Source organism: Mixophyes fleayi, chromosome 7 (assembly GCF_038048845.1).
Source record: "Mixophyes fleayi isolate aMixFle1 chromosome 7, aMixFle1.hap1, whole genome shotgun sequence".
NCBI classification, from domain to species: domain Eukaryota; kingdom Metazoa; phylum Chordata; class Amphibia; order Anura; family Limnodynastidae; genus Mixophyes; species Mixophyes fleayi.
The window spans coordinates 6,029,829-6,052,092 of NC_134408.1; the positions used below are offsets into that span (position 1 = coordinate 6,029,829).

General features: G+C 37.6%; 1 protein-coding gene across 1 annotated transcript; it reads left to right on the top strand.

The window, feature by feature from the left end:
- The first annotated feature begins 1,248 nt into the window (after positions 1–1,248).
- Positions 1,249–17,896, top strand: LOC142097185 (serine protease 27-like). The gene is made up of 5 exons (XM_075178823.1): positions 1,249–1,392; positions 10,007–10,217; positions 13,069–13,340; positions 15,329–15,498; positions 16,292–17,896. Exons 1-5 carry the CDS (start codon positions 1,347–1,349, stop codon positions 16,523–16,525), a joined length of 933 nt encoding a protein of 310 aa, XP_075034924.1. The 5' UTR covers positions 1,249–1,346; the 3' UTR covers positions 16,526–17,896.
- The last annotated feature ends 4,368 nt before the right edge of the window (positions 17,897–22,264 follow it).

Below are 22,264 nucleotides of genomic sequence, written 5' to 3' on the forward strand. Positions count from 1 at the left end.
TCCTATTATCTCTCTGTCTGTCTGTATTACCCAGTATTGTTTTAGTACAGTGTTTGTTCCCAATTGAAAATTGTTATGGAATTTTGCTGGCGCTATGTAAATAAATGTTGATGATGACATTGTTGAATTCTGTCCGACCAAAGAACATCCGATTTCCAGACGTTTCACAATTAATTGACCGCTTACACTGTATGATCCTTTCATAAAGAAAGTGCAGAGGTCTCTGTGAGACCTTTGAAAATAGATAGAGGTTAAAGAGCAGTATTTTTATAACTCTCATATTCCCCGAATGGGAAATTAATAAGGTAGCCCACGTAATGAATTCATGTTTAATGCAGATATTAAGATTAGTAGTTACATATTCTGTAATGGGTGCAGATGATAACAGAGAATGATTTTGCTTCCATAACTCTTTGCCTGAGTCATAAAAGCCCTAACAATATACAATTCACTTGTGTGTTAGGCTGGGAGCACACTGCAGAATTTTCTAACCAATGTGTTATCTGCGTTACAATGATTATACCAACGACTTACATAAAAGAAAATCCCAATCAGCAGCTGATTCATATGTACACACTAAACAAGTTTTACAAGATTTACACTCAGACCTGTGCTCTTCATCTGTCATAACTGTTGGCTGTAAGCTCTCAGGAGATCCCAATCATGAGTACATACACACTGCAGGATTGGAACGACATCGTTCTATAGCTGAACGAGATTTATGATTCTGCTGAACAATCAAATGAAAGGAAGATTGGTACTTTGGAATGACTATCGTTCAATATTTATCACTCGATTTATCACTCGATTGACCCAATAGTCGGCTGAAAAACCTGTAGTGTGTACCCAGTCTTAGGAATAAAGTGTGTTTGGTCAAACCTTTGCTGTCTATGAGCCATTGAATCCTATTACTGAATTCTTTGTACTTTATTTTTCTACAAGATATAATAAATTGATAACTACACAACATTAAGGAACATAGACACAAGGTACACATTTTACAAGCTGTACTATAAATATCACTGGTGCCAATTTGATATAAATCTGTATTCTCTATTCCGAGCGAGTTTCAAAAAGACAATATAAAATATTTTTGTCACTAGTTCCTGTATAACGTCATGCGGTGATACCTGTATGGGACTGTCTATCATATGTAAATATTTCTTTGGAAGTATTACAAACAAGAATACTCCCCTGGGTCTGAGACAGGTTTGACCACATTTTCTGATGTCATTGTGTGAGAGGACACATACATCACGTTACTGAGAGACCTGAGCCACAGATCAGCAGTAATATTCCTTATAACAAGACATTAATGAGAGCACTTTGTCAGGAAAAGCTGAGAAATGATGAAAGATGTTTGTTATTTCCTGAGCTTTCTACTGGTGTCTGGTAAGTGGTTTATATATTATATATAGATGGAAGCTGGCAATGTGTGTTCTTTATGTCATACACTACTAGCTATATACAATGTCTGTGTTTATCCCGCCGCCATTGCTTATCACCAGGTGTAATCTCTGCACAAGAAATATATTAAGATGTATTAATTTCATTATATGTCACCGTTTTTATAACACCACCCTTCCTGTAATGCAGTATTGGACGGTGTTTTCAGCAGGTACATTAACAGTTACATTTCTGCTGGGTCTTTAATTTTTTTATTGCTTCATTTAGAATCTGTACTGTGCTTCTAATATAATAAATGAGTGTACCAACCGCCCCCTCAATACGCTCCCATAAATACATTTGCAACATGCAGGGGGGAGGGAGCAAAAATTCTGGTAATTACTGTAAAAAAATATCTCAAGAAAGTCCCATATACCAGAAGCCATATCGTACATTATCAATGGTTCTCTTTTAAGAAGACTGTAGAGAGAGAAAATACTAAAAATGAAGGAATGAATGAATGAATAAATGAATAAATGAATGAATGAATGAGAATGAATAATGTCAAATCAACAACGTGTTAATGCACCAAGGGGCATATTCAGTTAGCCACGATGTTCAGATGGATGCGCATTTTTTATTACCATAAAAAATGCACAGCCATCTGAACGTCGCGCAGCCATCTACCCAATAGTTTTGTGGTCGTTTATTTTCCTAAAATATTCATTTTTACAGATAAACATTGTTGCCAATTAACATAAGATTTGATGTTGATGTCTGTTTAGTGTTTGCTATATTTAAACAATTGCACAAAATATGTTACTTTTATTATCAGTATAACAATACTTTGAGCTACTTTAGGCTTGAGGATTCAATAGAAATAAAAACATATTTACTATGGGAATCTTGTAATACAGACTTCACTTTATTTTCCTCTGACTGGTCGTACACATGTGATTATTAAAATAAAGGAATGTGAAATTCAATTGTGAGGCTTCTAATATAAGCAGATGGTATCCTCATACTAAACAGTAAGGACTCACTGGGGGAGAGAGGAAACATTTCCTGAGCTGTTTCATATAAACAATATTACCATAAAATCATCAGAGGCTCAAATAATACAGCCTAAGGCTACGAGCGTGATAAAAGGCTCCTCCACCCCAGTTTTGTTTCTAAGAACTGAATTGGAACAAGACGACTATCTCATTTTGATGCTCTTGCAAGTTACGGGAGGATAAATAAAATACTTCAAGTGTTTCTAAATAAAAGGAAAAAAAATCGGTCTGGGCTTTCCATAAATCTACGTCCCCTCAGACATTATGTTTTTCTATTTTTAAAAGCACAAGTATATTTACAATTGTACCAGTCTTCAGGAAAGAATGGAAAATTATGATTTTTTTTCCCCATAACAGGATCAAATTTTTTTGATATAAGAAAGATTTAGGACTAGATTTACTAAGAATCGTGTTTGGTGGCGGTTTGAAACCGCCACCCATCGCCGGCGGTTTAGCGGTTCAAACCGCCCTATTTACTATAGGGCGGCTTGAGACTTCAATTTAAAATGACTGGCGACGTATGGCGGATTGAAAATGCAAAACCGCCGGCGGTTTGAATGAAACCGCCATCAAAACCACCATCCACAAAACAGGACAGGACAGTTTTAATACCTGCTTCAGAATGGCTGGATAGCTTAAATGTGCTGTTTGAACTATTTTGCCATTCAGAACATTAAAAAAGCACCATTATAAATCATTATTTATTAATTAAGGGGCAAAATGAATTAAATATTAACTTATGAGGGAATAATTTTTTTTTATTATATTAAGGGGATAAAATTATTTAATTATTATATTATTTGGACAATATGTCATGACAAATTGTGCAACATAAATAATTATATCCACCATTAACAATCAGTTAATAATATATATTGACATTTTCTACATAATATAATGCTATAATAGTGTCCCTCATAAGCTAATATTACATTTATTTTGTCCCTTTATCAATAAATAATGATTTTCCAAATGATTCAAATATCAATGGTGCTTTTTCTTATGTTCTGAATGGCAAAATAGCTCTAACAGCAGCTGTTTGATCAATCTCGCCGCTCACAAGCAGTTCTTTTATTTTGGTAGTTTGAATGGCGCTTTTCCGGCGGTTTGACAAACCCCTCCATAGTAAATCCGGCTGTTTGTATGTTCAACATTGTTCAAATCGTCCTGGCGATTTCTAAAGTTGTGGTTTTGGAAAAAGTAATTTCTGCCCGTTTGGACGGCGGTTTACCGTTCGTAATTCTGGCGATGGCTAAACCGCCGGCAAACTCGCCGAAAATCTGCGGTTTTTACCAACGCGCCTGTTAGTAAATCTAGCCCTTAGACTTACTTATGTTTTCATAGGAGTGAGTGGGGAGGTAATTTAAGTCCATCTTTGAAGTGTATTTGAGGAACAGAGGATGATTCAAATAAATTTAAAAAACAAATTTTCAAATAGATAGAATCTAAAGGAATTGCATTGTCAGCCTAAGACACAGTTGATCAAGACAACCGTGATACGTTTGTACTAGTGTCATCTATCACTTGTGGAAATATTTTGTAATTAAGGGTATTTACTAACTGCATCATATCCTGAGGCACAGCACGTTTAACTTTGAGCAAATGAGCCTCTATGAAAGCTGTGCACATATCAAGGTTAACACCCAATTTCCAGATTGGGGAAGTTCCTCTGTATAAATGCTTATGTTGACCATTTGCAGGACTGTGGTCCGTTTCGGGGATGTGAACACCAGCAAAAGTGAACATTATTGTGAACCACTTCTAGCCACAGCTCCAGCAGAGCACTGGATTCTGCTGGGGAAAGGGGTTGGAGAGAGTTTTTGGGCTTCAAGAGGTCTTTATTGGAGACAGGTCAGAACACACATTCCGCAGGTCTTCATCACTAGATTGAATAGATTAAGCTATAGCCAAAGTCAGGTCTGGATGATGTAGTCAGTTTGGTAACTAGAGTCATCAGTGTTGTACCCAGGATCTATAGAACAGAAACTATAATCAGACAGTTAGCAGACCACATCTGATGAGCTCTTGATAAATTAGTACCAACCATTAAATTGATCGGCAGCCTGTTTATCAGGTAAAGAATTTTATCCTACAATTTCCTCACTCCTATCTTACATAAATCCCGAGAGTGAGGGGAGACTGGATTTATACTTTTTAATGTTTTTCTACATTGATAGATTGATAGATCAACTTTCCTTTATCTCACTTGGCAAATGTTAAATGCACCCCACAAAGTAAAATCTGACCCTCAGTCTCCACCATCTCAGAAGACATATGAACATCAAATCTTTTTTGGGGGAGCTATATTGCAAACATCCTCCACTTGAAATTAGATATCTCAGTGCAACATAAAATTTTGCTAATTTTTCATGTGGGCCTCTCATTCAGTGAAAAACACAGTACCCCAATATTAGAAATAAATATATGCAATACATTATTTCTCTCTATTTTCATGTAGGGGGAAGGTGGATCCAGCCCTACCTCTTAAATTACCAATTTCCTCCCCTTTAAATTAATTCTCTCATCCCTCATCACAAAATATTTTTTTTTTCTTGAATTCGCCCACCTTCTCCCATCACAAGTAGGAAACTTGGGATTAGATTTACTAAGCTGCGAGTTTGAAAAAGTGGGGATGTTGCCTATAGCAACCAATCAGATTCTAGCTGTCATTTTGTAGAAAGTACTAAATAAGGGAAAGCTAGAATCTGATTGGTTGCTTTAGGCAACATCCCCACTTTTTGAAACCCGCAGCTTAGTAAATCTAGCCCCTGGAATTCTTTAGGCACCACAATCTCAAGTCGTTCTGTGCCATAAAATTTGGGTAACATCGGCAAATATCATTTGAAAATGGAATGTTTGTAGTTTTGTAAATAACATTTAATGTCTGTTAAGACATATTGAAAAATAATCTTATATTGCCTCATATTAACAGCTGCTTTGGGTGGGTGATCTGCACTTTTACCCAACACTAAAAGATTTCTTACTTGAGGTCCGGCATTTATTAGGCTTTGTCCCCCGATGTCTTGTGAGCACCCATACAGCTGTGTTGGCTCTTCCTGGCTCCTACTGGCTACATGTCTGATAAAGGGGTTTCCTGCCACTGCCCACGCTCCTGCCATCTCAGCAGTTTCAGAGGTCTATCTAGAACCTACCAGGTCCCAGGGAAGACCTTAGACATTTATTCTGGATCTAGGGTTCCTTATCCTGGATCTGGATGAGTTGCTAAGACTGTTGTCAGAAATATACTTGTATACAGGTCATTGTATCAAATATAACAATTAGATACTTTGTATTTTATACCAGGAACAAAGATTACCAGTCACTGGGATTGTCTGAGAACAAAGTATTATGTAGGCAATTGTTTATTGCTTGTAGGCAAGGATGTGACAAACAAATATAATATTAAGTACAAATAACACTATCACTATTTGAATTGGGTTTGGTTGCAAAACAACGTGAGGAGGAAGTGGCTCAAAGGTTATACACCCTGGGCCTGAGTCATTAAGAAAAGTAAGGCAAAAAAAATAATAAATACTCTCCGAGACAAACCATGTTACAATGCAAGGGGTGCAAATTAGTTTATTATTTTGCACATAAGTTAAATACTGGCTGTTTTGTCATGTAGCACACAAATACTTGATAGCTTTATTTTTACACAGAAATTTAAAGTTTATCTAGGACATGCCCTACCCCAACTATAAATCTGTCCCCACATTTTAAGTTTAGCTTCCCCTCCAAAGCAACATGGTTTTGCCCAGGTGCAAGGTTACTCCATTTTTATGCTTTGCTCTCCTTAATGACTCAGTCCCCCTGACTGTGAAACAATGGCTCTGTGTTTGGGGGCAGGAGCATGTCAGAGTTACTGCTGTACAAATCTGACAACTTGGGGCCCTGGAGATTAAGACCCTACTGTTTAAAAAATGTCGGCAGTGTTCCAGACAATTGTAATGGGCTCAAGATTGATGGTAGGATTTCTCTTGTCAATAGAATCCACTGGGTCTCTGTAGTTCTTGTTTCTCAGTGGGCCCCTATATTTCAAAATACACACAAATAAGAGTGTGCATTGTTACTGTGGCATATACACACTTAAATAAATACAGCGTACACTGACTTATCTGAATGTGAAATAGTCATTGTCTCAGCACTGCATCATTGTATCACCACTAGGCTTTGTAAAGTAATTAATAACCCCAGGCCGGTACCTAGGGCCAGAATAACACAGAAGCAGCTATTTTCTTGCACAGTGCACAGTTAAAATATTTTTCAATATGCAGATTTAATTTAGGGAATAAGAAATGTCAGCTTAGATTGTAGATTCCAATTATGTAACTCTGATCTAAATCGGAATATCTGGCTTTTTTATTTTGTAGTGTATAAGGCTGCAAGAGCACACAATTTAAGTGCATGTGTGTGTACACAGCATTCATTATAGAATATATTACATGTAGGTGGTTCCTGGAAACTGTAAGGACCTAATATATGAAGAGCAAAATAGCCAAAACACTAATTTATACTGATGCACACCTCTGTTTGTGCAGGTGGTCTGGATCCCCGCCAATTTCATAAGTTTATGGAGTTTAGGGTTGGTGTTTGTGGGGGAGCAGAAGTCTGTATCAGCTGATAGGAGGAGTTGGGTAGAGTGAAAGCATGAGCCTCACTGTTGTCCCAATTTTAAAGGAACGGTTTTGATTTGAGGGGACTGCCCCACCATCCCACAGTCAGCACATTTGACCCAATTTGTAGGAATACTGGAGGTATGTCCTCACTCACCATGGTGAGCGGGTGCTGCAGACACTGGAGGTAGGTGCCTCTGATGTGTACAGAAATTCCAGGGTGTTTTTAAGTAAGGAGAGAGGGTTGGAGGAGTTCCAGCACTTAAAAAGCACTAAACACTCCTTTGAGTGTGTAGCCACGCCTATTGTAGAGTGGAGTACTATAGAAGAGTGTTTTGCTAAGCGAAGCTAGGTTGTGCTTAGTTTTATAGGGCAGAGCAAAAATAGCCCTTCATTTTGCAGCAAGATTATTGAAGTGAGATAAAGTTGAACTTCGTTGGAGAGGCACATTTTTTAGGTGCACTTATCGCACATGTAAATAGGACGGTTGTCAGGATCTGTCTGCGGCTGCACTGCAGCAGCTTCCAAGGGAATGCTGCTTTGCCTCTGCAGCTCTTGTCTGCTAGACTATGTATTTGTACCAAACTTTCAGTACTTCTGTCATATGAGAGGCGCTGCTCTTTGTACCATTGTCATTTTCACCTCACTTGCAGGAGTTAACCTTCTTCCCTTGTTAATGACCACACATGTCTCACTGACTTTCCTAGGTCCTATGATGCTAAACTGGACAGTGTTTTATGAGAAAAACGTAAGATTTTTTTAATTTAATGGAAGGAGTTGTTGTAAAGTGTTTGGAGGTTGGACTTTGGCGTGGCTTTCCACTGTGCACCACTACACATTTATTTACTGTCTCATACACCTAGGCACAGTTCTAGTCTCCTGAGAGCAGAAAGTAGACTCACATCTTGACATGTGCATCTAGGGCAACTGGTGCAAAAACTAAGATGTCTCGCACTATCCATCCAGTGTGCGCCATAAAATAAATATTGAGATAAACGTATCATAGCAACCAATCAGATTCTAGCTATCATTTATCTAGTACATTCTAGAAAAAAATAGCTACAATCTGTGTGGTTGTCATGGGCAACACCTCCACTCTTTCTTTTAAGAAGTTCAATACAATTACCCCCCTGTAAGTCCGGCATAGTAAAATCACATTGAATTCAGAATTTTGATTTGATACCCAAATTATAAGTGTAACACCCCCATACTCCTGCTAAGGGGCGTACGTACATGTAATTGTCGTGTATCACTTCTTCACAAAGTCTTCTTAGTCTGGGTATGTATGGACATGATCACCAGGGATGACTTGGAGACCCTCTGTGACCACACACTGCGCACAACTCTGACACACAATTAGATTGTTCTTGTATATAAAAATATACTTTGAAAATATATATTTGAAATAGATGTGCAATTAAGGAATAAATAATAATTCAAATCACAAACATTTTTGTGAGGTTGATCGCTATAGATATATTAATAAATCTGGATGTTATAGTATTTATGTCATTCTGATATTATGCTAACTATTTCTAATAGACTACAAAATTCCCTTTATAAACTAATCCTAACTCACTGTAAAATATCATTATGTCTAACACATATATATAGATCATATCACACTAAATTACTTTATAATATTCTGAAAGTAGTACTGAATTACACTCATTACTTAGAATAGCTATTAACTAATTAATATTATAACATACTTAAACCTTAACAGTTCACAGTATTGATTTTTGTAATATCCCTCACAACCAGTCCAGGCTGTCATTGGCGCACATATAATCCCATTGGTAGCTACCTCTCAGTTATATGTACATTTTATTTTCTCCAGATATGTATTTGAATTCTATATCACTAATGAAGCAGATAATATAATAAATGTATATATAATGCAATCTCTGAACTATGTATTTCTAATGACTTAGATAATATATTGAAAGGACTTATATAACAGTCTCTGAAATAACTTTATATTGATGCAGATGATATCTTGAATGTATCTATTTCACAGTCTTCAAAATAAATATTTATACTGATGCATGTGTTAAACCTATATCTCCCTTTCACTTCAGGTTTATGTAATATAAGGATATGATTGTTTCACAGGTTTACTCACAAGAACCAGAGTTTGATTATAGCAATACTGCTTTTCTCAGTGTTTATTTTCCCAAAGGGTTGTTTATTTCAAAATGAAGTTTCTCCTCATAGACGCTTTGGTTTCATAGATAATTCTCTCTACATATATTTCTGTCGTCAGATGTTTGTTTTGTCATAAATGCAGATCTCCATTAAATACAGCCTTTTACCTATACATCTCAAAAAAGATCAATCTCATTAATATATATCTGTCTTCTCACAGATCTGTCTCCTCCTCACATAGGTCTGTCTCCTCTCTCCCTCACCCCAGTGTCCAGTAAAACTGTTATTTCTTCTCTCTCCACTGTAACTGACAGACTCCCTTCTGTCTTCTGGGGCTATTGAGCAATATCTTTCCGGTGGGGACTCTGGGATATGTAGTCCCAGCCAGCGCTGGCTTCTATATTTATTTTTAATCTCGGCCTGGTGGAAGTTGTTGCATAAGAATTCTCTGAAATCCCAAAAAAATAATATACAGACACACCCAAACCAAAGCTTGGCATAATAATATATCAATTTCAATATTTGCCTGTGTACTGCTGGACCAAGACAAGAAATATGAAAGAGATAGAAATAGTGACATTGTTTTTATTATTATCTATTTGTATAGAGCTTACAGTCTAAATTCTCTATCACAAAAACACACACTATGGTCCATTTTGTTAGTCACCAATTATCCTAACAGTATTTTGTTGGTATCCGGAACACCAAGAAAAAAAATCTATTCAAATACAGATAGTGCCCTGGCTAGAATCGATCCCATGGCCTCCTCCATTTCTCTAATTGAGTTCCTTTATTCTCTTTCAGTATATCCAACTGCTGTACTCTCCAACTTCACCACTCCGGCCCAACCAGTCTGTGGAAATCCAGTGATCACCAGTCGAATAGTGGGGGGTACAAACGCTGTTGACGGAGCATGGCCATGGCAGGCCAGTCTGCAGTACCAAGGTTCCCATATTTGTGGTGGGTCCCTGATCTCCAACCAGTGGATACTGACAGCTGCTCACTGCTTTAAAATGTAAGTTGCTCTCTGGGTGTGTACAGGGATCCATGGCCAATGATATTGGTTCCTGATGTGATACCAGTGCACCCTCAGAGCCAATACCCGTGCTATACTATATTGCAATTTATACAGTGTATATTGGATAATACACTATCACTATTTATTATATACACTGTCAATGATGGATAGGAATCAAATGACATCCTGATAAATCTAAGAGCCCGTTGTGGAAAAGACAACATTTTATATTCAATATAAATGACTATCTATACAGAGAGACATTTTTACTGGCTATAAGCAAGTAAATATATGTCCTAATACAGTACCAAGCATGAGACATTCCCGCGGGGCTGTGTCCTTGGAACCTGTACCATACCTGTATCTAGTGGCTTAGGTCCAGTAGGTCCTGGTACATATTAAGGTCACACTGGTCCTAGTCAGAAGTATAATCTCTGACACCTACTGTCAAGACACGGTCCAGAGCTAAAGATGAGAAAAATCACAAAGAAATGTTATCATCATCATCATTTATTTATATAACGCCACTGATTCCACAGCGCTGTATAGAGAACTCACTCACATCAGTCCCTGCCCCATTGGGGCTAACAGTCTGAATTTCCTAACACACACATACAGACAGACACAGACTAGGGTCAATTTGCCTGCAGCCAATTAACCTACCAGTATGTTTTTGAAGTGTGGGAGGAAACCGGAGCACCCAAAGGAAACCCACGCAAACACGGGGAAAACATACAAACTCTTCACAGATAAGGCCATGGTCGGGAATTGAACTCATGACCCCAGTGCTGTAAGGAAGAAGTGGTAACCACTTAGCCATCGTAATGCACAAGGAAATTTATGTAAATTGATGTACACAGTGGAACTGTCCCAGCGATACAAACTTCAAGCTCCACTTTTTTTCGCCATTCCGTGGACGTGGGTTTGCATTTTGTGGAACTTATAGAGAAGAAATAGAGCTGTGTAAAAAACAAGAAGACAGTTGTTGTCATTGCTTGTCCTCACTACTGCGTATCTATGTGTCTAGAAAAATTAAAACATGGGGTATTGGATTGTATGTTGATCAAAACCTTTAAGCCAGCATCAAGGGTACCTCATTGTATGCAGGTCCTACACTTTATGACTCAAACACCAAGAGCTCTGATGATGACCATATGACAGGGTGTGGTTGGGTCTAAAAATGGAGCAAAAAAGAGTGAAATTCCGCAGCTGCATGAATAAGTAGGTGAAGATACAGCAGGACAGTTATAAAAATATCCTACATCTCTGGTCAGAATGATGAAAATGACTTTCAAATGCATCTAACACCATCGCCGTCTCAGCAGCTAATGAGAAAGCAGCTGTGTCTGAGTTCTATAGTATGAGATATACTGTATTTAGTAAACCATTGAGGATTTATGATTGTTCTCCTGCATTATATGAGAATTGGTAGAAATGTCTTTATTAAAACACAAACAGAAATATTCGAAAGAAATTTTAGGAGAAAAAGCTCGGTAAAGAGTAGCAATGTGACTTGTCAAGTAATTGCCGCTACTCATGTTTCTGATACAAGGGGACATCCATGTATTGAGGACTATGGTGATGTCACAGGGGGTGTGGCTATACAGTCACATATGATGTCATCATAAGGGAGTGGCTATGACACAGCTATTGACTGTCGTAAACTCTGCTGAATGCCAGTATCACCTCTATGAAGATGAGCTACCAAATCTTTCACCATCTGTTTTAGCCCGCATTACTGAAAGTCTTTCTGAAATTTTATCTTGGATGTCCTTTTGTCTCCTCAAACTCAATCTTTCAAAATCTGAGCTAATTATCCTTCTACCAGTCAACAGAAGCTTCTTCCTGACATCTCACTTTCTCTTGACAACATAGTAATACACCCCAGTCATCAAGCTCTCTGCCTAGGTGTCATCTTCGACTTTGATCTTTCCTTTGCTCCCCACATCCATTCTGTATCAAAATCCTGTTACATAAAGCTAACAAACTTTACTAGACTGATAACTGACATGGTCAATAGTTAGAACCTGTGTATGCAAGTAGGAGCTGGGTTGCAGGTAGGGGGGGGGGGGTTCAAGGAACCCCCCTTGTGCTTGAATCATGCTGAAAAGTTGTTAGACAAGGCAGCTATTGCTCGCTGCACACATAGGGGAATTACCCAGAATAAGGAGTCACCAATCTGCTCAGCATTGCAATGTGAAACAACTACAAAAATAAAGGGTGCTTCTATTCCCATTTACTTTTGTTTGGGTTGATCCCACTATGTTGAATTCCCTCCCTCATAGAGCAAGAATTTCCACTAGTTTCCAAACCTTCAAGTATTCCATGAAATCTCATCTCTTTAGGCAAGTTTATCAAAGTTGTGAACCCTCGTCTTAGCCTACAGTAACTGATTACCGCTACTCTACACATTTCAAGTAACACTTACGTTTAATGTCTTTCTATACTTAAACAAAATAGTGTCCCTAAATCTAAAATTGCTGTGTGACTGGTTAAATTGTTAAGCACTTTATCCCCATTGTAGTCTGGCTGGACCAGTATGCAACATTAACCTGACTGAATGTATTAAACTCCTATTTTCCTATATATTGTAAGCTTGAGAGCAGAGCCCTCCGACCTCTTTGTTTGTTTAATAACTGGCAATTATTACATTACGATATATGTTCTCAGCTGTAGGCTGCTGCTGAGTATGCTGGTAAATGATAATAATATATATGTCTTTTATGAATGTTTCTTTGATTTATTGATAACATTTTTCAAGCTCTGATTTTTTCATTCGTTTTCAGAAAAAAACTCATCACAGAGCTAGAAATAAATATATAAAGATTTGTTTGGCTTCGTCATTTAGGTCTCAAAATCCATCACTCTACAACATTGTTCTGGGCAAGTATCAGCTGCAGATCACTAGTTCTCACCAGATTAAGTCCGGTGTGCAGAGTATAAAGGTGAACTCCCTGTACAGCGGTGCGGGATCCAGCGGAGACATCGCTCTGGTACAACTATCCAACCCGATCACCTATACTGAGTTCATTCTGCCCGTGTGTGTACCTCCAGCATCTATGAACTTCTCATCTGGGATGAATTGCTCAGTAACTGGATGGGGAAGTACTGGAGATGGAGGTAAGAATACACATATTAAGGTTTACAGTGTGATTTATCTTTCGTGCATGCAGTTAATTGTCAATTTAGTGGAGGTGAGCAAATTTTTTATTACTGTTCTTCAGAATAAACTCCTCATTCTGTATTTGGTTGAGGTATGTGGCACAAAAGTAGAGCTGGAAGTTTCTATTGCTGGAACTCCTCACCTCTGCAAAACGCGTGTTATACTGTGAAATCCAATTCACACAAAATTTCAATGAAGCTTTCAATGGCCTCTTACTATAAAGCAGCGCCTCATCAAATGCCAATAAAACAGAAATACTAAAGAGTTTTCTACATACTAGTGACAGCTGATATCTTATAGCATGAGTAACACTGTAGTTTTTATAGCCACCTATGGTTACTAAGTTATAATGTCCAGTTATGATGTACATCTCTGGGAGTAGAATATTATGTAATACTAAACTTGTATTTAATATACTATATCAGTAAGGGGCCTATTCTATGTATAGTAACTAGCTTCCAACTGACCAGCTTTGACTGTGAACATAATGCCAAACTTAATTATTGTCTCCGGCACAGAAAGACTCAGAAGATACACATTTTTGTAATGCGCATGAGCACCAGATTGTGTGCGCATACATCCAGATATTGTTTTTTGCATATCGTTGATTGAGATTCCTTACGTTTGAAGAGGGAGAACATGAATTTATTCACATTAATAGTAATGTCAAAAAACTATTCTCTCTTGCGTATATGATATGACTATAATATTATATTGTGTACAAGTAGGATAATTTGCCAAAAATGAGGTCCACCCTCTTTTCATGCTTCTGGACATCTGCTGAATCTCCTCTCTCTCCTTTACAACCTACAACATTATACAGAAACAGCAGAAAAGCAGACCAAAAAGATAAATAATAAGGAAAACAATTTCTTATCACTTACTGTAACCAATTGCATGCCAGATATATAGATATTGAATATGCAATTTGATATGACTGTGTTAATTCATAGTAAAAGGTGGTGGAATATTAAGGGGGTATTTAATTGTGCTCTGAATCACTAATCAATATGTCCAAAAAATGTTGAAAAGGTAAAAATCAAAAGCATGAAAAACCCAAACAAGTGACATTATTACTTATGGCCATCGGGTGTGGAACCCCTTCAATTTAGGGCTCATTCCCTATTAATGTGCTTTTTAGTCACTAAACAACTAGGTTAAATAATTTTCTTAAGGCTAATTCCCACCATTGCACCTGATTCATGTAGGTCCATTTGAATAGCATACCTTGCATCAAATGACCCCTTGAACTGTGTATTAGTTTTTTTTATTCTAAAAACAATCTATATACTATGTTAGGGAATGATTCTTAGCACACTTTACTATTATTATTATTATTATTATTGTTATTATTAAAATGTATTTCTATAGCGCTATATTATACATACATATGATTTTCATATGACAAGTGGTGTAAAGTGGTCTGTGGCCAGGGGTTCTGGGCTTATGTTAAAAGGACCTGGTCTATTATCAGTGTCACTTGGCGTGACACTGATAATAGACTATGGCAATATTTAGGATGTAAGCTCTCAGGAGCAGGGCCCTCTTTCCTTTTGTACTCCTTCTACTATTCCATCACCCTCTGTACCTCTTGGCCTGCTTCCCTAGCTCTATTTTCTTGAGCTTTGGCCTTCTTCTCGCTGATTTCTACCATCACTTTCACTTATTGTCACAGAAATAATTTGATTTGTATTACCATGTTACGTGTGTGTGTGTGTATATATTTATATATTTTTGTTCTTCAAATTTTGTTCTTTATGTATCATGTTGTGTCATGGGTCACTGTTTTCTGTATATGTCATGTACGGTGCTGCGGACCCTTTGTGGCGCCTTATAAATTAAAGATAATAATAATATTATTACTGTATCTTATTATATTATTTGTTAATGGGAGTAACCTAGTGATGACCTATGGCTTAGTCTATTTATGACTGTCTTCCCGCAGTGAGTCTTCCACCCCCGGGGACCCTGCAGCAGGTGATGGTGCCTATTATCAGCACAACAGACTGTGACAAGATGTACCACGTCAACACCTCCATTAAATCCAGTGTTATAATCATCCCTAGTGACCAGATCTGTGCCGGGTACCAGGCTGGACAGAAGGACTCCTGCCAGGTACGTCGTTCATATCTACCCAGATATGATCTGTCCCTGATAATACACTCACTAATCACAGGAGTACAGTATGGCCGGGAACCACAACAGTGGCCATGTCACCGAAATGTAGAATGTTGCCTCCAGATAAGTAGCAGCTGCCCATGTATACACTAATGACTAATCCTCTGGTCAATCTACAATATAACTTTTGGTTTCCCTACAGCATCTGCTGGTCTGTACTCCCGGCATCTACTACTCTCTCAGGTAGCCGAGCATGATCTACGTAGAGTAAAACAGAATTCTATGAGTTTCAGCATTTCATTCCCATTCATAAATTTTCAAATAATTTCCAAATTTATTTTGCTAACATGTGGACTACAAAGGTGTGTATAATATAGCTAATTTGGAAATTAAGAAAACATTTGTATTATTAGAAATAACGCAATTCTACTGTAAAATAATATGAATGTTAGAAGTCAGCTGTGATTTCTTTGACCACTATATGAACACTTGGTCAATGGCTTTATATAGTCAGAGAACTCCTCCGTGATTTGCAATATTCTTATAATATACAGTAAGGTGCTGCATTATCCCATCTATAAATGTTTCAGTATCAAACATTGATGAATTCATCAGGATGTTTTCAAACCTTCAAGTATTGAGATCATTTCTCTATTCAGCATGTCCATAACAATTTCTTTGATGAATGGCTATAATACAGTACAGTCAATTAATTTAGAATTGCTAGATAATTATTATGTCTGTTCCTCAGAACATGTAAATAGCTGGTGATTATCATTGTATCTTGCAGGGAGACTCTGGAGGCCCCCTGGTCTGTAATATTCAGGATGTCTGGTATCAAGCTGGCATTGTGAGCTGGGGTGAAAAATGCGCATTGGCTAACCGGCCCGGAGTTTATACCATTGTTCCAGATTACTTTGACTGGATCAGCTCCTATGGAGCACTGAAGAATGTTCCGTCCTCAGTATCTGTTTTCACTGCATCAGTGATTCTCCTAGTGACATGTTTACTACTGCACAGTTGATCCATGATGATTATTATTATAATTACTATTAACAAATGAAGGACACTCTACAGCACTTTCCCGCTGGCAATGAATACAGTAATAAAACAAGACTGGGTATTAACAGACATACAAAGAGGTATGAGGGGCCAGTTGGCAAGTTTACAGTCAATATAAAAATAGAAGTTTGATATATGGGGTTAAGTGTCACATAGTGGTCCAAACAGATTATAATGGGGAAAAATGCTTAGAGGGGCTATATGAAGCAGTTACTCCACAATATTGAGTGAACTGTGCAGACAGGTGATAATCTGGTGGAATAGACAAGGGAGGTCAAGGGGATATTTGGATTTTGAATCTGGAAATTGTTTGGAATTTGATAAGATTGCATAGAGAGCTTTTAGGGAATGTTTGGAGGCTGAGGAAAGTCTTGATGTATGAAGGAGGGAATTCCACAGACTACGTGAGTCTGAAATAAGTAACCCGGGAACATGAGCAAATAATGAGAGGTGTAGATTTTGGACAGAGCACCCTATGACTCCTAGCACTGATGTTGTACCTAACAGTCTTCATGCATTTTATTTATTAATTTATTAAACAAATCTACTGCTACCTGTACACCTGCTACATGTATAACCTTAATGATCTAAACTACCCATGGCAGACCCCAGTACTCATCAAGGGCATCTTAAAGCCATGGACTGTTCTCAAATATTATAAAACATAATTTTGATGACCTTAAACTGACAATCTCTGGAATCCCGGGATATCAGGCCATCGGTCACTTGTTAACTGAAGGAGAGTCCTTCACTTCACTTCATACTATGATTTTCTCTCTTGTACATGAACTTTTTGACTATTTGAGAGATGACCTTCAATAAAGGATTTCTTAGGAGTAAATGGACGTATTTCTGAAAGAGGGGATACACTAAACTTGTTTTTAGATTTTCTGCAAGTGCAATGTCAGCAGTAATCCCAGTTTGGTGTTCTCTACTTGTCCGGTGAGCTGTGAATCCTCCCTGTGAAGTCTAGTAAGCCGGACATTTGTATGGTCATCTCTTCATTCGTCGTAGGTTTATGCAAGTGAATGAACCATGGATTAAGCCTCCCTGTGTACATACAGCTGGTAGGGTACAGGTTAGCGGTGCAGAAAATTCCTCCACCGAGGACACCTCCAAGGAAAATCCGAATGTGTAAAAATCAGATTTGAATATAACCAGACTTACCTCCAAAGCAACGCTCTACATCTCCAATCACAGCAGCATGCCCCCCGCAAGTTATTCCGAGTACACAGACGTCCGGCCCAAGAGTTTGACGTCATCGCGACCTGAATAAATCTTTATTTATAGCGGCAATGGTGGGACTCCTCAGATTAAGTGTTGAAACACTAAACCTGCCATTGCCACTTTAAATGAAGACTTTTTCAGATTGCGATAGTGTCAAACTCTTGTGCCGGACAACGGTGTATTCGGTATAACTTGCGGGGAGCATGCTGCTGCAAACAGAGATTTTCCTTGGAGGTGTCCTCGGTGGCGGAATGGTGGTAATTGTGGAAACGATTACCACCGCATAGAGCATTTTTAAATGGACTCTAATATCTCACTGTGATTTGTGCTCCACCCTGCAAGTGCTTTGATACCAAATCTACCTTGATTATTTAAGCCCCTTTATCATATATGTCTACTTAGAGGCTTATATTTTTCATGAAATGACAAACCACATTATATTTATTTGTATCTTATTTATTCATTAAACTTTACTTATATAGCATAAACATATCACAAAGAGCTTTACAGAGAATATGTCATCATTTGCACCAGTCTCTGACCCATTTGAGATTACAGTTCAAATTCTTTAAAATCTTTAGCACACACACCACACACACCACACACACACACACACCACACACACCACACACACACACCACACACATGCACCACACACACACACCACACACCACACACCTACAATCTACCGGTGTGTTTATGGACTGTCGGAGGATACCGGAGCACCTGGAGGAAAACCATCAGATTTTATCAGAAGAATGCACCTTATTGTTATGAAATTGTTTAATGAAATCCTATTTATTTAGTTGGTCATAAATGTTGTATCATAAAAGCATAAGGACTATTAGATTGCTCCATTAGTAAAGTGTACTTGTCACATATGGTGGAGGCAGCCATTTTGTGAGTTGTACCGATCTTCAAGACAATTTTCCTGTGTCTATTACTGTGCACTGCAAAGTCCAGGCGGAAGTAATTGTGATTGGCTTCATCGGCATTGCGCTGGGACCGTTCGGTGCAGAGCCATAGGCCTGGTCCAGTAGAGGAGGAAGTGCTCAGAGGCCCCGTTCCGAATGGATCTCTGATGTTGAAAGTAAGGCTCACTCCAGAATCCATCCTTCCTCCATGTTCGTCTGTCTTACCCTCTGTCTGTGTCTACATCTATCTCAATTTTGCCCCTTGTGTGCCTTTGTCCTCCTCTTTTTTTGTGCATGTATCACTGACTCCTTTTTGTGTCTATCACTCTGTCTCCAATTTTGTATGTGTACCCCCGTCTCCCTGTCCTTCTCCGCGTATATATTTCTCTCCGCCACCCCTTCCCATATGCTTCTGTGTGACTGGCAGCTTCAGTTGCATCTGCCTATGCAGCTACATCATTCACCACTACCAATTTGGGTCAATTGAAGGTTTTTGACATCATCCAGTTCCCATAGGCATGGTTACACTCGACCCTTAAATCCCAGCCTAAGATGAAGACCACAAAATCTCTTCTGGTCAAGTCCTGCATCGGGGACTGGCATATTGACCTGAGCAGCCCAGGAAAGAACAGAAAGTAAACAGAAGAGACAGAGAGAATATTATATCAACTTTTATTTACATAAGTTTATTTATTATATTTATATTCTTATTATTATAAATGTATTCTTACATTTATTTTGCATTATGTATTACTGGCCATGTAGTATGAGATCTTTATTTGCATAGTTATAGAATGGGTTATATGGTGTTTCTATTATCAGGCTGTTTTCCATGTTGTCAGAGATATGCACACAGTTGCTGTTAGTGCTATATGTTATGACTGGAGCAAAGATTTATGAGCTTATTTCTATTCTGCATGTTGGTCCATGTTTTGTGTGGCTATGACTACTAGGAAATATGACATAGAACAATACAGGTATTGGTGTGGCTTTTCCACTGGCATCATTGATATAGAGAGTAGTTAACCCTGAAAAAAACAAAAAAATCATATTGCCATGCTTAGAAATGTTTCATAGCAGGGTATGAGTTCACTTTTTTGTGTCGATGTGACGATAACTCACCTGCTTTAATATGTGTTTATTTTTTCTATTTAGCATTCCCATTTTGACCAAAAAATGCATTGGAAACCGCAAATTGAATATTTTTAAAAAAAGACAAAAAGATGTGATTGTAACAGCTGAGATCAAACCCCGTCCTGCTGTCTCCCCTCTCAGATAGTAAGAACATAATAATATTGCAATTTTTAAAAATGTCTCCTCCCTCAGCATTGGGCATGGTCCACAATGGGGATAACAGGGTAAATTGTCAAAATAACGTGCGAGCTCTTTTAATACTACAAGTGCCAGCATGCACTGACAGCCCATGAGTGTTGTACTACATGTTGATATTTTTAGCCTAGTACCCAATGACCAGAAGAGGCCCAGTGCTAATCAGCATGATATTTTGCCAAATTTAAATTGGTGTCCCTGTGGTTATTTATTTAATTACAGTAATAGTAAGTCTGAACTTGCGAAGGAGGTTTGCATGCAATGAAAGGGAGATATCAACACTATGCATTTTTTTATTTTTTTAATTGAATCACAGAAAGCAAATGCAATAATGGCAAAGTTACAAAGTCCTTCATTAATTGACAGCTCGCTGCAGACAAAATTGGTAAAAATAAGCACCGTTGTGAAGGGATCATTAGAAAATTGCCGGGAAATGACTGAAAACAAATATTAATGCTATAAATAGTAATATAGGAGCAAAAACAGCTCAAATTTTAAATCCAGACCCAAACCTTTCTTGATTTTTTGCCTAAACCGGTAGCAAAGCTGAAAACGCGAATGCGGTTTAGAACAGACACCGGTTTCAAAAGCCAAAACATGAGGCTCAGCACACATCTCTAATTTAAAACATAAATTTATTCAAAACGTAACAAAAAAGTACACATTCAAGATACAAGAATAATTACCGATTCTGTATCGAAACCATGAAATGCATAAGATATTATTTGTTCATCATGTATAAACCAGATTTTCAATCAGAATTACTAACTACTTTGGAATCTTATTCATAAGATCCTCCATGATCTTGCCTCTTCCAACCTTTAGAGCCCGTAATATAAAAACAGCCAAAATTCACAGCACAATCATGTTGTTAATCCCCTTCTCCACAAAAGTCTGGGAGGTTGCATAGTCTTCCGGGAGTCCAGGAAGACTCCCCGAAACATGGGAGCCTCCCAGAAATTCCGGGAGAGTAGGCAAGTATGATTAAAAAGCTGTTGCAAAAGACTTAATTATTTTGTTAGTGATCCTACATAGAGGAACATGTGCCAGAGATGAGATTTCAAAATCTGACAAAAATCTCAGAACCGGCTGTTAGCATTAATCACTGGCAGACACATTTTTAAACTTCAACATGTGTTGGTAAATATTTCAATTGTGAACAGGATTATCTCTTGAAAACAAGCTCTGTACATTTTCAAGACCAACAAGTTTCATATCATAAATATTAAACCAACATACTTTTACAATGATAGACAATAAAAAAAAGCTCCACACAATGTACACAGTTTTAATACTAATTTCTTGCTGGATAAAGGAGGGTACAGCCCACCTTCTTCTCCGCAATGATATATAACTATCCTAGTTCTTAATAGTATATGTAGCAATATATAAAGTATATATTTTTTTAACTTAATCTTTTGCCAGCAAATAATGTATGATATTAAATTATGGACTAATACATATAATATAACTATCCAACACACACATTTCATTGTCTATTACAAAAAGTGTTGTGAAGCAATAGTTGGAAATATAAAAATGATTTATTTAATTTATCAAATGTTCCTAAGAAGGAAGAGAAAAAGAAAATTGTGAGTATTTATAAAGTAACAACATCCAATATCTGAAAAGGACGCAAAATACCTTGAAAAACAAATTAACAATGTTGTTAAAAGTAAATTTGAGAAAGTAAAATGTGCCATGAAATTTCAGTCATAGTAGTTATAAATTATAAACACTTGTATCTTTTTTGGTAATGGAAAGCCCTATGCTCTCACTCCATGATATGCCAGTTATATTCTTGTGATGGACGCGTTTTATGCCAGCTTTATATAAATTATATTTTACATTCAGTTGTATATTTTTATTATATATCATCATCATTTATTTATATAGCGCCACTAATTCCGCAGCGCTGTACATTCACATCAGTCCCTGCCCCATTGGGGCTTACAGTCTAAATTCCCTAATATACACACACACAGACAGACAGACAGACTGGGGTTAATTAACCTACCAGTATGTTTTTGGAGTGTGGGAGGAAACCAGAGCACCCGGAGGAAACCCATGCAAACATGGGGAGAACATACAAACTTCACACAGATAAGGCCATGGTCGGGAATTGAACTCATGACCCCAGTGCTGTAAGGCAGAAGTACTAACCCAATATATATATTATATACTAGTGATACAAAAGCATACCCCAAAAAATTGAGACATTAAAATATTAC